General features: G+C 37.3%; 1 protein-coding gene across 1 annotated transcript in view; it reads left to right on the top strand.

Annotated features, from left to right (window-relative positions):
- Positions 1-249: 249 nt before the first annotated feature.
- LOC148954198 (uncharacterized) overlaps positions 250-18,134 on the top strand; it is a 68,926-nt gene continuing 51,041 nt past the window's right edge. The window contains exon 1 of the mRNA XM_089086976.1: positions 250-356. Within this exon, the coding sequence (XP_088943102.1) occupies positions 321-356 (36 nt within the window). The 5' untranslated portion in view covers positions 250-320. The remainder of the gene's footprint in view (positions 357-18,134) is intronic.

The raw sequence follows: 18,134 nt of genomic DNA, 5'->3' as shown, positions 1-18,134 counted from the left end.
AGAAAAAAGAAAACACAGGATACAGAGCATTATATTAAAATCCGTTAGTTTTACAGAAGAAAGACAGGCGTATTTAACTAGAAGATTCAAAATACTTCTTAGAATGTCCATAGCAATTCGTATTTCGTAATTTGACTCATAGATCAAAAACTTCAGTTGTTTTGTCGAGCTATCTTCCAATTTATTTTAGTTACGATAAAGATACCGCTGATATCATGTTGATGCCTGATTACAGAACAGAAGAAATGTCGAAGATATAAATAAGAATAAGTCTATTAGTGTATTCACTTGTTCATGAATATCTGAAGTCATAGCCATTCATGACTCTGGTGTATACAGTTTGTTTTTTACTGGAGGTGAGAATCAGCCAGATTACTTTCTTGACAAAATTTAAGGAGAATGTTCAACCCAGCTGAGTGGAGCTTAAAAGGGCCTAGGCTATCAATGAATCTAGCCTAGAATATTGGCTCTGTAGAAGGAGACATCCTAGGGTAAAAAGTTACATATGGTATAAGAATAGAATTAGGACAGTTACAAACACGTTGACTAATTCTAGCTATATTATAGCCCACAGAATAATTGTAGGCTAATTAGTGCATTTGGCTGCAATTCTATTGTACTTCCTCCCCCACCTAGTGTGTTAATAGGCCTATGGAGCCCAAATTAGCCTATATATTTACTAAGGATTTTTGGTAAATTTTTGTTATTCATATTATTGACTTATGAATAAAGTAAACATAGCCTACCACTCAATGCCTTTTTTATGATCTTTCCAAATACAATAATCATTTTTTTCAGAAACAAATTCTACCCCCCACCCCTATATATACCAATTCAGGGTATATATTTGCACATTAGAGGGGTGGGCAAAAGTTTGCCTGAGAGGCAAAACTTGCCTCTCATTTACTTCAGAAATAAAATTTAGGTAAATATATACCAAATCATATTATTGAGTTAGGAATAAAGTGAATACACCATTCAATGCCTTTTTGGTAAAATTCTACTTTAGCTACTTTTGGCTATCTTGGAAAGGGGTTGGGCTAGGAAAATGAAACTTTCAGGGATGGGTCTACAGCCTAAAGTATGTCCTGGGAAGGTATTTTGAAGTACCTACCTCTACTCCCTCTCCCTCTAGAGGGTCCTGACCTTTGATGACCTTTAAAAATCTGTGTGTTATAAAAGTGAAACCTTGTAATATAGATCTTCTGCTTAAAATGAAGTCCAAGAAAATTGTTTTCAGCTTCACAACTTTGCTCAATCCTGATTTATAGAGTTTTAAAGATATGCAAATACATTTCCTAAATTTTGAAAATTAACAGTACCATGACTAATAATTTAATTTCATACACAGAAAGTGTAATTGCAGTAATGCGGCGTAGGGGAAGGCATATGGCACTTAGATATATATTTAAAATGCTGTTTTGTCTAATCTTAACTAGATATAGACTTATCCTGTAGTAACTACTTAGGACTATGGAGTTAGAGAAGAGTTATTTGCGTTCAATGAAAAATGCCTATTCATCACATACTTCAGCCTGTAGACCCATCCCTGAAAGTTTCATTTTCCTAGCCTCACCTCTTTCCAAGATAGGAAAAAGTAACTAAAGTAGAATTTTACCGCCTTTTTTTATGCTGATTGCAAATATAATAATCATTTCTATCGGAAATGAATTTCAGCCCCCCCTATATATGCCAATTCAGGGTATATATTTCTACATTAGGGGGGTGGGGGCAAATTTTGTTTCTGATGTAAATGGGAGGTAAGTTTAAACTTTACCCCCCCCCCCCCCCACCCTAATGTAGAAATGTATACCCTGAATTGGCATATATAGGGGGGCTAAAATTCATTTCCAATAGAAATGATTATTGTATTTGTAATCAGAGTAAAAAAGGCATCAAATGGTGTATTCACTTTATTCCTAACTCAATAATATGATTTGGTATATATTTACCAAAATTTACCCCCACCCTCCTAAAATCTAAAATCTCCCCAATCAAAAGCATTTCCCCTCTCCCTGCCCAAGATCCTCCCTCCAAAGAATTTACCTTAAAATTACTCCTACCACCCCCTTTGAAATAAAAATGATCACTGCAATAAGAGTTGCAATTTTTAAATTGCTAAAATCAATGTTCTCTCTTAATATTAACTGTGATGGATCTCTGCTAATAGCTGTAGAAGATCAGAAATCAGCAGATACAATAATTAATTTAAAATCCCTTCTGAATACCCCAATTATTGCATCTAATTGGAACCCAAAACAATCACCAACAAAAATAGTAGTTTATATTGTTCCCCCAGAGATATCCACTCAGGAGTTAAAAGAAGGGCTGGAAACACAATCCCAGTTGAGGATGTTACCCAACTTGGCAAACCTAACTCTAATGGCCTAAAAACTAGTAGATCCTTCTTATTCACACTGAAGGAAAAAATTAATATCCCAGAAAAATTATTCCTATTTGGGCAAATCAAACCACACAAGGAATACAAACCTAAGCCTATCCAATGTCAGAAGTGTCTCAAACTGGGACACACAACAAACAAATGCAATGAAATTCTACAAGAGTGTAGTAATTGTAAAGCTTTCCATCCTAAAGAGTTGACAACTTGCAGCAACACTCAGCCTACATGCATCAATTGCAAAGGCCCACATGAATCTACAAATAAATCATTATGCCCTGCATACAAGAAAAGAGCTCTAACCCTCCAAATAGCAACGGAGAAGGCCATCCCATACCCCTTTGCAGCAATGGAAGCAAATGCTGCCCAACAATACCAAATAAAGCCTGTAATGAAACCAACCAAAACCCCCAAGTCTAATGCCACCCATGCATCATGTACCCCATATAAAACACCGTCTTCTAAGCCCCCTAGCTCACATCCCTATCAGAAGGAATCACCAAGTCAACAAGCCTCCTTGTCCGGTGAGATGAGGTCAGCCTAGCCCCCCCCTCCCAAGAAGAAACGCTACCAGGAATTAATCCCTTAACCAAAAAAACAGGATGTACAACCAAAAATGAAATCCCCAAATATATGCTTATTCATTCTAAACTGTAATGCAGTTCAGGCCATGAACATATAGCAACTACAAAAAACAAAACTCATTGCAGAATTTGTGAAAATCTACATCCCAGATGATATGCTCATTCAAACAAAAAAAGATCTTGCTTTACTTTTAACAAAGCTGAACATTGATACACAGTCATATGAAGAATAAATCAACAACACAACATATATCAATACTCCATTGGAATGTAAGATCACTCACAGAAAATAAGTTAAATGAACTAATATCTTTTATGAATAATAATTCCATTAATATTGCTTGCTTCCAGGAAACTCATTTAACCCAAAATCAACAGATTAGGTCTCTGGGATATACTATCCTCAGAAAGGATAGATCTGCAGAGAGAAAAGGAGGTGGGGTAGCTTTATTAGTTAAAAATAATATAAAATTCTGTGGCATCAATTTTCCAGATTATGCAAATGATGTTGATGCAATTGGTATCAGTGTTTGGCTGAATAATTTAAAAACCTACATAATAAGCTTTTATAACCCTAATGGCCAAACCACAGATGCCAAGGACTTCTTTAATTATATAAATAATTCTAATATGTTATAAAATATAATTATTTGTGGAGATTTCAATGCCCACAGCCTTTTGTGGGGGAATAAACCAGCAAATAAAGCTGGTAAATTCATTGAGCATATGACTTCAAATAATAATGAATTAGCTGTTGTTACCCCTCCAAACCTGAATACTTATTTCAACCCCAAAAGTGGCAGATTCTCCACACTTGACCTACAAATTGTGTCATTAAATTTTTTGAATAAAATTTTCATAAATAAAATAGAGAGTATATGTACTGACCACTTTGCTATAGTTTGCTCCCTAAATGAACCTGCTGAAACTTTATCTCAGAGTCCTTTACAACTTGACGAATCATCCAGGATAAGAGGGCATAGTAAGAAGCTACTCAGGAAGAGAGCTCACAACAGACTCTGCAACCACTACTTCTCCAATAGAGTGGTGGGCCCCTGGAATAGTCTTTCCAATGCAGCTGTCACCGCTCCCTCTGTCAATGCATTCAAGATCGCCATTGATAAAAATTGGTCCACCAAACCATGGAAAACAGAGTGGGACGCCGCCGAACCAGTGACTCCCCATCATCACTGACCAGCGACTCTACAGGATCTTTCCTTATTTTGCTGGATAATGCGATTTAAGGTAATTTAAGGTAAAGCTGGTGTCTGTGTTCAAACTTCCCCACAAGGTGTTAGGAATACAGCAATGATTGTTGTTCATCCAGCACAGCTAAGATCATGTGCAGTGAAAACAGAAGAGGGGTCAGTGATTTGAAGGAATGGAAAACACATTTCTGGTCATTCATAATATAGTCCTGATGATCACTAATGCACACCCAGGACAGCTTTGCCACAAAACAAATCTTCCACTAAGCCTGCTGGAACAGGCTCCATGTCTCCAGCAGAATTACATCATGAATGGTGCAGCTCCCCTTATCCCAAACGTCATTAGTGCCAATAGCAACAAATATAACACCCAGCAAATATCTCAGGGTGGTGGACTCAGAGAGGGGACCTAGTGGCAGGACTTGTACTATGGATAATGGTTTTCCTGAACCAGCAAAACACAAAAGAGCTATCAGGCAACATAAAAGGTCCAATCAATAAGCAGAGTTGGCACAAGAGAGACATGAATTATTAGTGAAAATAGTTAGTGAGTAGTAGTGCATACAAGAAGCAAGCATAGCGCCTTTGTATATATACCTTATGTATGTAGTTAATTTACAAGAAGATGTATAGAAGTAGTAGTTATGTGAGTAGTAGTGCATAAAAGTAGCAAGGCTTGTGCCTTCTTATGTATACCTTTTTGAAGGTAGTGAATAATAGTGTGTAAGCCAGCTGAGCTTGGTTCTAGTGATTGCCTCAAAGTTAGTGTGGGTGTTTTTCAAAGGATAAAAGAAAGAAGATGCAGTACTTCTGCTCTATGCTTGTACTTCTGTACCATGCTTATGCTTGTATAATGCTTGTGTTTACTTCATGCTTGTGCCTTGCTTATGTGTTGCCTTATTTTGTGTCTAGCCTGGGTTATTAAATCCTATTAACACAAATATTTTGTAGCATTAACCTATTAAGGCCAGAGAAAAAAATGTCAGAGATTCTAGTTTTCCTTTTCACCAGTTTCTTTTTATCACATAAGTAAGCCAAAAATGCATTTATAAATTTTTCCTGTTTCCAGTTTCTGAGATACAAGCTGTCCTATTTATAGGACAGTGGGCTCTAGTGGTATCAAAGTATACACGATTTCATCAAGTATATTTTTAATGCAAAAGACTGAATTAAATGCAACACAAAACCAAAACAAATCAAAACTTAGTGTGGTAAGACGCAAAACAGCCAGTGCACAGGGTGACATCACATTTCTCACAGTAGCTCAGTGTTTTTTTCTTGCAGTTTATGCCTTGGTATTTTTGATGCTTTTTGCGCTTCACTAGGAAGTTTCCTATTCTATCATATTGGGCGCTGACTTCTGGCACAGAAACTGGTCTTCCTTCTAACATTGAAGGCCTTGGTTCCGCTCTTCCATAATTTGTTTTCAAAAGGGCTTGTGTGACCTCCCATCTAAAATCTACAAGAGTCATTTCCTTTTCTTTGTCAACCATCATATTGAATAGTGTGCAAGCATTGACAACAGGCACACAAATAGAGCCCAATACCATTTCTTTCCTATAATAGACACAGCATACTTGCTGACAAGCTAGTCGTGTAAATCAACTCCACCCATGTACTGGTTGTATTGCCTGAGTGGATGTGGCTGCTACACTGCCATCTTTCCCATCTGTCCCTTAACTGTTTGTTCAACTGGCCTTAGTGGATCTAGGCTGAGATGGTTGGATGCAAGAGACAACATTATTGTCCTGCCATTTTACAACCAATATATTGTTGGCTGCATCAAACTGATAATCAAATGCTCCACGTTGCTCCTTCTTAAAATCCTTGTTGGAAGGGAGAGGGCACCTTGCCAATTGGTTTTCTCTAACCGTTCCAGTTGCTCAAAATCCAGCTCCTTTCAGATCACAAAAAAGCTGATGACTTGTAAAGAAATTGTCAAAATATACCTTGTGGCTGTTGCCATCTTCAACAATTTCCGGAAGTCTTTTCACAACTCAAGACCCTAGGCCTTCTTTAGCAGTCTGACATGGGGCACTAGGCTCCTTCCCCAAGTACAGATGAAACTGAAGGCAATAGCCATCCAAAGTACATATAGCCCAAAGTTTATATCCAAATCAAATGGGCTTGCCTTGGATGAACTGCTTCAGGCTATTTTTCCTGTAATACTTCACAATTATTTTGTCAATGGATAGATGCTGAGAGAAAATTCCAAACTGCTTAAAGTTTGCATTGATTATGTCAAAGAGGGGCTTCACTTTGAAATCCCACTGGTCTTTGAAGCTTTGAACTGTATTGTTGTCCACAAAGTGGATATTCTCTTTTATCTTAATGAATTGATTTCTGGACATTGCTTGCTTGACCATGTCACTTCCAAGATCTTCATCAACTGACCAGTAAGCTCTTTGGGAGTACAATCTATTATAGCCCCAAAAAATCGATATTCTCACAAACACACGGATTTTGTTAGCTGATGTAGTGAAGTCAAAGTTTCCCTTAGACGTTGCATATCTAACCATTTCACAAGAAATGAGGTCAAAGAATTTATTGTGTAAAAACAAAGCCAATACCTCTACTGGTGTTTTTCCTTCTATTGCTTCTTGGGCTTTCTCAAGCACCTGAGCTGCTCCCTAGCCCAAGTTCCGCCAAGGAAAGGTTCCTTTTTGCTTCCTCCATTTCCGGTTTGCAGTTTTGAACTGCCTCCTCTGTGGCCCACCTCTTGAAGATGATGCACCCTCTTCTTCTGTGATGATATGTCGATGTCTTCAAATTGTTCTTCTTCAAGAGGACCTGGTCTGAAATCTACTTCAACAGTTCCCAGGACATCATTTACAATCGGTGCTGCCATGTTGTCGTCATTTCCTTCGTCTTCATCAGATGCTTGATTGGGATCAGGAGGCAGGACAACAACCTGAATATCTTCACATGCGAATTATTTATCTTCTAGGATGTCTAGAGCTTTGCTAAGTGAAATGCAGGGGTTTCTTGTCTTCATTTTGAGAAATCTGGAAGACAAAGAAAAATGTATAGAAAAATTTAAAGATATTTTTTCCATGGTGACTGATAGGCTAAAGCTGAAGGATGATAAAGAACCCAGATTATTATTGTTATTTTACATATACCTTAACAAAAATAGGGAAAAAAATGGATTAAAAATAAGAGAAAACAAAAAAAAACACACATGTATACTACAAGTAAACTAAATGAATAGGTGAACACTTGGAAGAAAATTGCAGAGAGAATTATGACCAAAACAAGAAAAAGCATAGATAAAGTTTTCCCCAATTTGTCACAACTAAGAATTTCATTAAAAAAAAAAAAATTGAAAAATCTCAAGTGAAATTAGCAATAAAAACGTAATCCTTGAAATTTAACGTACAAAAAGCAACCCTTACAGCCCACTGTCCTATAAATATGACATCAACATAAAAAGCTGTAAAACTTTGAACTTACTTGTCAGGTCTGTTTTTATTCAGGAATAAGGTTAAATATACAGTTGTCCAACTGCTTTTAAAGCCACTACTGTCTAGGTGAACCCTCACTATTTTTACTGAATTTTGAAAACAACCATTGTGCAATTATGCTAATTGTGACCTAAATAACATTGCTGATCTGATAATGAATGATCAATTGACCTGGAAAAATTAACATATGTAGCTTTGTCACCAGTTGGAAGCCTTTATCACTAAAAGTAAATTGTTCTCAGTGTAAATTTAGCCACAAAATTTTTAAACCAGCTGTCCTATAAATAGGACAGTGGGCCATAACGGGTTAACAGATGGTGACTTCATGGAGGTCCAAGCAGTGACATTGTTTATACAATATGTCTAGCAGTTTATAAGATACAGAAACTCAAAGAAGGCAAGTAGATCACCCTTAGGTTTGCTGGTTCAATTCTATTTACATTATGGATTATGCTGCTGATGTAATTATTAGACCTGAAAATGTACCCAGCAGTTGTAGATAGTTATTTTGGATTTTATCTCTTAGTATTAATGCTGGTGCTAGTTCCTACAGTTGTCCAGAGTCTCATCATATTTTCAGATAAATTTGCAGAACAGGTATTTAGGGGGGCATCCAGATATTTTGTGTATCTTGCAGGTTAAAGCATGGTAGTTAAGGCCTATTGCACTGCTTTTTGTTCAATGGGACTCTACGGTTTTGCTCCTTGTCTTAAAGCAAGACATAGAAATTTGCTGCTAGATACCAGGAATGCTATTGAGTCTGAGTTGAAGAATGTCCCTTCCACAACAGCTGTATATGCCCTCCAGGCATAACTTACAATGCTTACCCCAGGCCCTGAAGGATTATGTCTACCTTGGAGTTTTTGTTGTATGATCTTTGAACCATTTTGAAAAAATGACTTCAAAGTTCTTATTCGATGGGTTTGAGGAAAATAGGAAATGGAGAGGGGGGGGCTAGTTGCCCTCCAATCATATGAGCCCTCTCCAAAATTTATACAAGCATCCCTTCCATAAGAACTATATATGCCCCCAGAGCATTACTTACAATGCCTGCTTCTGGGTCCTGGGGGGTTGTGTTGACCCCAGAGTTTTCATTATATGACCTTTGCACTATTTTTTTTGAAAAAATGGCTATCTCAAAGTTCTTATCAGATGCGTTTGAGGAAAAAAGGGCATGGAGGGGGGGGGGGGGTACTTGCCCTCCGATGTCTTTTGACTCTTAAAAAGAGCTCTAGAACTCTCGATATCCAATTGAATGAGCCCCCTTTGAAGTTTATACAACAACCCCTTCTATATGAACTTTCTATTTCCAATCAAAGCAAACTAGAACTTTCAATTTCCAATCAAATGAGCCTTCTCTGAAGTTTATACGAGCATACCTTCCATAAGAACCATATATGCTCCCAGAGCAATACTTACAATGCCTGCCCTGGGCCCTGGGGGGTTGCGTTGACACTGGAGTTTTTCTTATCTGACCTTTGAACTATTTTTAACGAAATGGCCATACGTAAAGGAGTTTTTGTTATAAGATCTTTGAACTATTTTTAACAAAATGGCTACCTCAAATTTTATCAGATTTATTTGAGGAAGAGGGGCATGGGGGGGGGGAGGGCTAGTTGCCCTCCGATTACTTTTGACTCTTAAAAAGGGCACTAGAACTCTTGATTTCCAATTGAATGAGCCCCCTTTGAAGTTAATACGACAACCCCTTCTATATGAAGTGCCTCTGGGAAAAAAAATAAATCGAGTGTGGGGGAGGCTAGCTGCCCTCCAATTACTTTTGACTCTTAAAAAGTGAATTACAACTTTCAATTTCCAATAAAATGAGCCCTCTATGAAGTTTATACGATCATCCCTTCCATAACAACCATATATGCCCCCAGGGCATAACTTACAATTTTTACCCCTCGGCCCTGGGATGCTGTGTTGACACCAGAGTTTTTGTTATCTGAACTTTGAACTATTATTAACAGAATGTCTATCTCAAAATTTTTCTCTGATGCATTTAGGGCGTGGATGGGGGCGGGCTAGTTGCCCTCCGGTCTCTTTTGAATCTTAAAAAGTAAACAAGAACTTTCAATTTCCAATCATATGAGCCCTCTCCGAAGTTTATACGAGCATCCCTTCCATAAGAACTATATATGACCCATATAGAACATTACTTACAACGCCTGCCTCTGGACCCTGGGGGGTTACTTAGACACAGGAGTTTTTCTTATCTCACCTTTGAACTATTTTTAATGAAGTGGCTATTTTTAAAAATCTATTGGATTGGCTTGGGGGAAAAAGGGTGTTTGGGGGGGGGCTAGTTGCCCTTGGTTATATTTTGACTCTTAAAAAGTGAACTAGGACTTTCAATTTCCAGTCAAATGAGCCCTCTCTGAATTTTATACAAGCATCCCTTTCATAAGAACCATATATACTCCCAGGACAACACTTACAACGCCTACCCCCCAGGCCCTGGCGGTTTTGTTGACACCAGAGGTTTTGTTATCTAATTTTTGAACAATTTTCAAAAAACTGGCTTTCTCAAAATTGTAGAGGATGGGTTTGGGGGAAAAAGGGTGTGGGGGGGGCTTGTTGCCCTTAAATCTCTTGACTATTAAAAAGTGAACTAGAGCTTTCAATTTCCAATCAAATGAGCCCTATATGAAGTTTATACGAGCACCCCTTTCAGAAGAACCATATATTCCTTCAGTGCATAACCTAGACCACATGCTGCTGGGCCCATGGGAGTTGTGTCAACACCGGAGTTTTCATTGCCCGATCTCCGATCTATTTTTAACAAAATGGCTATCTAAAAATTTTCGGCAGATGACTTTAGAAAAATAAGGCATAGGGGTGGGGGATATTTCCCCTCTGATCTCTTTTGAATCTCAGAAACTGAACTAGAACTTTCAATTTCCAATCAAATGAGCCCTCTCGGAAGTTTTTACGTGCATCTTTTCCATAAGAACTATATATTCCCCCAGGGCATAACTTACAACGCCTGCCCTTGGGCCCTGGGGGGCTATGCTGACCCCAGAGTTTTTGTTATATAGTCTTTGAACTATTTTTTTTAAAAATGACTATCTCAAAGTTTATATCAGATGGGTTTGAGGAAAAAGGGTGTAGAGGGGGGGGGCTAGATGCCCTCCGACCTCTTTTTACCCTTAAAAAGTGAACTAGAACTTTCAATTTCCAGTAAAATGAGCCCTCTTTGAAGTTTATACGATCATCCCTTCCATAAGAACTATATATGCCCCCAGGGCATAACTCACAACGCCTGCCCCTGGAGTGTTGTGTTGACACTGGAGTTTTGTTATATGATCTTAGAATTATTATTAACAAAAATGCCATCTCAAAATTTTTATCAGATGTATTTGGGGAAAAAGGGTGTGGGGGGGGCTGGTTACCCTCCGATATTTTTTGACACTTAAAAAGTGAACTAGATCTTTCAAATTCCAATTAAATGAGCCCTCTCTGAAGTTTATACGAGTATTCCTTCCATAAGAACCATGTATGCCACCAGGGCATAACTTTTAACCCTTGCCCTGAAGACTGTGGGGGGAGTCTCCTGCTCAAAGATATAATTTCCAGAATTTTCCACTAATTTGAACAAAATGGCTATCTCAAAATTTTGATGGGATGTGTTTGGGGAAATGGTGGTTGTGGAAGGGGTGTTAGTTGCCTTCCAATCACTTTTGACTCTTAAAAAGGGTACTAGAACTCTCGATTTCAATCGAATGAACCCCCTTTGAAGTTTATACAACAACCCCTTCCATATGAAGTGCCTGGGAAAATAAAATAAAACATTGGAGCCGTATGGCCTCTACTATAGGCAACGCTATAGTGTTGCCTCTGATCTTGCAGGTTAAAGCATGGCAGTTAGGGCCTATTGCACTTCTTTTTGTTCAATAGGACTGGATGGTTTTGTTCCTTGTCTTAAAGCAAGACATAGAAATTTGCTACTAGATACCAGGAATGCTTTTAAGTCGGAGTTGAAGAATGCCGCTGTAGGAAATTGGTCTGTAACATAAGTAGGCAAGGGAGGATACATTCTTGGGTGCCTCATCAACTCTACCATTTTCTTTGATTCTAAGACAGTGGAAAAGAATTAAAATTTTACTGTAGAGCTGTTTTATTGGTCTACTTAAGAAGCAATGTACCATTCCTTGTATGTGTCATTGTCCTCTATTGGTTTCAAGTTGTTTTAATAGCTGCAATGCAGAAATGGAGTCAGAGGGTATTGTAATCTTAGATGGGCAACAAGGATTCAATAAAGCTGTTTCTAGGCCTACAATCATGGCAGGGGGGATCTTGCAGCTGTTGTGACATTCCATTTACGAAGAAAGCCTGCACAGTTTGGAGAGGTTTCTAAATCACTGCCAGACTGAATTTGGAAGAGATTTAATCCAGGAGAAGTACTGTAAAGTAAAATACTTGTATTTAAATAGGCTAGGCTCTTGGAGTAACTTTCTTCTGATTTTAAATAATTAAAAACAGAGTTTTCCAAGATTTTAGTCAGCCAATCCCAACTACTAGGCTACATCATTCCTAATATTAGGAACCTGCTGTCCATGTTTAGAAGATTAATTAAAAAAAACTTGTTCCACAAAATAAGTTTTTCAAAGAAAAGTAAAAAACTCCATTAGACCAAAAATGAGCAAAAATAAAATCAAATAATCTAATAAGCATGAAACTACCACAAATCAGCATCAATAAATAAATGAAACCCAAAACAAACAGAAATTACAATAAATAACCTTTTTAATCCATGATAATACCAATTTGTGTCCTTAAATCTCCACCTCGTTTTCCCTGCAGAAGATTCCCCATTGCCAAACTGTCTGTTTACTTCTCAATAACAAATACTATATGTAAACAGTAGGAATTTTTCATTACTTACATCCCCTTTCCAAGGGGCTGTGGGGTACATGTCATCTCAGAGGCATGTTTATTTGACCTTCAAAGAGCTGAACAAAATGGTTAACTCAAATTTTGATTGGATGAATTTGGAGAAAAAAGAGAGTGGGAGGGGGGCTAGTTATCCTCAAATCTTGATCTCTTTGGTCATTTATAAAGCACACTAGATCTTCTAATTTCCTTTCATTTGAGCCTGTCCCATTCTTCTAGAACAATTGGTTCAATATTCTAGTAGGTTCCAAATAATAATTGGTTCTAAAGTGGAAAATTAAGGTAATACAATCACCCTGGAAAAAAAAACTGGATTGTGTGATCATCTGAAAAAAAGGAAATTCAAAATTTCGCGTTTTGCAGATGGGAGGTTGAATATCATTAGTCTCCCCATATTTTAAGAAATGCATTAAGATTCTGCAAGACATGCAAACATTTTACTAAAATGGTATCTGACATCCATCAACTCTCTTGCTCTACAATACTAATTGTAGAAAAGGTCTCTCCATAGCAATTATGCATATTATCCATGGCAATATTCTTGAGTAAGATCCCAGGCTCTGGCAAAAGGATTCTTTCCAAATTACTATGGTTGAACAGATCAGATCTTTGATGCCTGGTATTGCTTAGAGACATTACATACTACAAAGACTAGCAGAAAGTAAGTGCAGTTGCCACCTTACAATGATAATGGGAAAACAGCTTTTCCCATGCTTACCAATGGTCAGGACCATTGGTAAGGTGCAGATTAAGGTACAATTATTCTGCATATTATGAAGTAAGAATTGTTTTCTGACTTCAAACAGTCCAAATACTTTACCCTCCCCTATGTGCAAATATATAGCTCAAATTATATATTTTCCCTTGGGAGGACCAATGCGGGGTTAAGTATAGTGGGTCTGCATGCTAAATGTGTTAGGTAATCTGCATATTGCGAACTAAGAATTGTTTTCTGACTTCAAACAGTCCAAATACTTTACCCTCCCCTATGTGCAAATATATAGCCTAAATTATATATTTTCCATCTATTCTGTCACTTGTCTTTGTCTCATCTCCCACTAAGCTGAAGGAAACTAACAAAGAAACCAGTTTGTTCTCGAGTTTTACTGAACGTAAACTTGAATGAGTGGCGTATTATACACAAGTACCAAAATTCCTTCCCCCTACAGAAAATAAAAGAGTATTTGAATCGTGTATCTTTGCCCAGATTTTGGTAGAAGCTCTAAAGAGTGGGGTTGACTCCTCAGTTTTAAAGCGTCTTTGATACATGTATTAAACATCTTCGTGCCAAAATGAAGTGAAGTTTAGAGTTTTTTAATGTGCTAAAGGGTGTTAGACAAGGAGGTCTCACTCCCCTGCGGTTTTTAATAATTCAGTCATTCCAGCCCAAAGTTCTATTGAGTCCACCTGTATTTACGGTGTTTAGACCTGTGTTTACTATTATTTACGCTGATGATATCCTGAATTTGAGTTGCACTTTCTCTGGTTGTGAGACAACTTTCTCGAAGTTAAAACTAGAATATTAACAGATTGGTTGGTCACTGTAGCTGTTGGTCTCAACCTCAAAGGATACTCTGATAAATCCCTCCAACCTACTGAAACGTATACCTCCCTCTCTAAAAGCCTTATTTACCTGGGATTGCCCATTGGAAATTCAATTAAGGAAACTATTAAGCTTGCCATCAAACATCTTGAAAAAAAGACAAAGATAGCTTATGCGTCACTTGTCTCTAATGTTGCACAACTTATTCATTTAAATCTTTTTAAACTTTACAATAGTCTAACTGTGCCTCATCTTCTTGCTTTGTCTCCTATTTCCTGCTTCAAAAGAAACTTGTTCACCAGATTTATTTTAAATTTGCTAAATTACTTCTGCATATGCCCCCTTGGACTAGTAGCTCTTTTTTGTCCCAAAAATTTAAACTCATCTTTCCATCTACAATTATTGATAAAAGAGTGATGGATTTTAAATCTTCCGCTATAAAACCTAATCATGATTGGTCTTATTTATTTTTATGATTGGGTTGTGATTTTTATGTCTTATGATTTATGTCTTGTGTTTTTTCTATTATGATTGTGTTACATTATGGGTCTTATGATTATGTTATTATGATTGTAAAAACACTTCATTTTTGTTCAGTGTATAAATTTTCTTTTCTTTTCTCTTTTTTCCCTTTACGTTGTACTCTGTAATTTAGGGAATATGCGCCCTTTTTTGTTTTAATTTAATAATTAAACCAAATTAAATATCTTCCCTTTCTTGATATTACAATGAATGAGAAATATTTGATAGTTTATCTGTTATGTCAGTTTACTTAAATGTCACTATTATGACCCCGGAATATGTTTCAAATAATTACCCATCTAGTTCTAACATAAAAAAGCATTCAATATAGTCAGATTCCATGTCAAGCCATGAGAGTTGGATATAGATGCTTTTCATTGTCTTGCTGTCATAAATGCATTTGCTTTAGGGGTATAATGACTCATTTCCAATATATTCCAAGCCACTCAGGCGTTATGGGTAATCATTATACAGATGAAAATTGCTTAAGCAAATTCCTAAATATTGACCTGAGCTAGAAACCCCATCCTCCTCAGAGATATATTTATATGAACATTCTCAGATGCCCCTTTGGCAAATTATAACCTAAGTTTATCTCCATTTCCCAATAAGCATTATCCCAAAATGTACCATAGAACCTGTGCAGAGTCAAATAGGTTTAACCTGTAGGCTTTCTCATATGAATTTATGAATCAATTTTATTTATAACACACCATAGAATAAAAGAAATGGCGGATTAACAACAACAAAAAATCAACTTGTAAGAAAGCTTCACATTCACATATATATAAAGCACAAAAATCGATCATTCAGTAAATGGCATTGTAGGTCAAGTATATACATACACAATCAGAAATACCATTTAGAGCTTTTACGGGATCATGATCTTTGAGCTTGGGCAACTGAAATAAAATATTGAATAGCTTATACTCAGTCTCCAGGTATGTATTTCAGGTAGAAAGAGACACCCTACTCCACATATGCAAAAAATAATGATTGAATAACTGGTTAAGCAACTGCTGAATAAAGATGGGAAAAAATTTTTATTTAGGCTGAATTTCATTGAGGCCACTCTTACATAACTTATCCTCGAATTCGTTACAACGCTATTAACTATCAGTTTGATTATTTTTTATATTAGTTCCATATGTTACACCAAGGTACTTCAGAGAATGAGTTGAACTTACAGCATGACCATCTACAATTACAATAATACTACTGTGTACCTCGCACATATGGAACTGTTCATAAATAAGGAGCTCGTTCATCTTCATTTTGCAGATCCTGCAATATAAGAAATGTAACATTGAACTATTGACTATATGTCTTCAAATGTAATGTGCTAACGCCTGTATAAGATACCCTTCAAAGTAAACTGTTAAAGAGCTTCAAAAGCCTAAAATTACATCCATCAGTTAAAAGTCTGGCTGACCTAACCTGCACAAAGGGTGATACACTCGAAATGTACACCTAGATTCAGTTCCTGGAATCCAAAGAGCTACTATTCCAGTAAAAGTACGGAGAAAAGGGGGTCGACCGGGACAAAATTGCAACTATAGGTTTTTTTACACAAAAATGTTCAGAAAAAATTGCTGAACACCATATCCAAAATCCGCTAAAATCGCCCGCTGGGAAAACCTACTGGGGCTGCTGAAAGGGGGTGCAAGGGGGCAAAAAAATAGTTTTTTTCATTTTTGACATTTAGGAAGCTTTTCTTACACTAAAATGTTCAGAAAAAATCTATGGACAACTTATCCAAAATTCGCCAAAATCTCTCGCCGGGAAAACCTTCTGGGGCTGCCTAAAGGGGGTGGAAGGGGACGAAAAAATAGGTTTTTTCATTTTTGACATTTAGGAAGCTTTTTTTACACTAAAATCACTGGACAACATATCCAAAATCCGCCAAAATTGCCGCCGGGAAAACCTTCTGGGGCTGCTTAAAGGGGGTGGAAGGGGGCAAAAAAATTGTTTTTTTTCAGTTTTGACATTTAGGAAGTTTTTTATACACTAAAATGTTCAGAAAAATTGCTGAACAACATATTCAAAATCTGCTAAAATTGCCTGCCGGGAAAACCTTCTGGGGCTGCTTAAAGGGGGTGAAAGGGGTGAAAAATTCTTTTTTCGATTTTGTTATTTCGGTATGTTCAGAGACTCGATTCTGGTACAAATCAACTCGCTGAAACCGAAAATGATATCACATTTATTGTAACACTTCTCTAACTTATATTAAACTACAAAAAATAAGATTTTAATAACTCCATTGCCAAAATAAAGGAAGTAGCTTTTCTTCCAAAGTTTTACAGAAAGATCAGATCAATGGACGCCTGAAATACTTCGAACAGCCTGCGAAAAGCAATACAGAAAAATCTCGAACTTAAAGGAGCAGAGAAGTACCTCACTCGTTTTTGCTTTGCTAGTCGTCGGGAACCTGGTTATCTGATGAGAATCAAACTTGAGAAAACTAGACTTTAGAAAAAGAGAGACTAAGCATAGACGCATAGAAACTTGAAGTTGCAGATTCTTAACGGCAGGGGATGGAACAATGCGCTCTGATTCAGAAGTGAAGTTCTCAGGCAACGAAAGTACGGAAGAACAATTAATCATACTGACAAACCAAATAAACCGACTGAAGGTTAAAGCAAAACAGTGGACTGACAAAATCGAAAAGGAGTTGGACTTAAAAATCAGCCAAGAAGTTGATACAGCTGTCAGCAAACTGGGTGCTGTAAATCAGAGACTAGAACCGAGTGAGTCCACCATCGAAAATATCAAAACGGAGATTTACAATAGTCTGTCGCTCGATCTTGAGAAAATGGTGAAAGACAAGCTCTGTGAACTTGACCGGCGTTTAAACTCCCTTGAAAAGTCCGTTTTCGATATCGATCTAGCTACTAAGGCTGTGAAAGCGTCAGTGAGTGAAATTAAAGGGACAATAGACAATCACAATGAGACCCTTGCACAAGCCTCGCTAGGTAGCCAACTGATATTTTTCGGCCTCGAAGAAGACGTCACAACGAACACTGTTATCAAGGAGAACGTAGAAAACTAATTTATGGAACTATGTGCGCAGAAATTTCCGGGCATACCTTTAGATGCCTCTGATATTGTCTTTGCCCGAAGAATAGGGCGCAAAGTGTCAAATCTGCCAAGACCGACTGTAGTGACACTTTCAAACCTTAGAGTTCGGTCGCAGATTTTAAAAAACTGGAAGCAACTCAAGGGGTCTAGAATGTCTGTCTCTGAATACCTAACAAAAGCTAAACGTGAGTTACACACGAAAACTGAATTTGGACTGTAAAATGTCTGGACCACTGACGGAAATTTTATGGTTAAAACCGGACCCACAAGTGCCCTTAAAGTGTCAAATAATTTAAAATCCCTTGAGAAGTCCGTTTCCGATATCGATCTAGCTACTAAGGCTGTGAAAGCGTCAGTCAGTGAAATTAACGGGACAATAGACAATCACAATGAGACCCTTGCACAAGCGCCGCTAGTTAACCAACTGATATTTTTCGGCCT

This window comes from Artemia sp. Qi Xiang Cuo, chromosome 3 (assembly GCF_049724085.1).
Source record: "Artemia sp. Qi Xiang Cuo chromosome 3, ASM4972408v1, whole genome shotgun sequence".
NCBI lineage: Eukaryota > Metazoa > Arthropoda > Branchiopoda > Anostraca > Artemiidae > Artemia > Artemia sp. Qi Xiang Cuo.
Note: the sequence above shows the minus strand (reverse complement) of the source record. Positions and strands in the feature narration are given on the sequence as shown.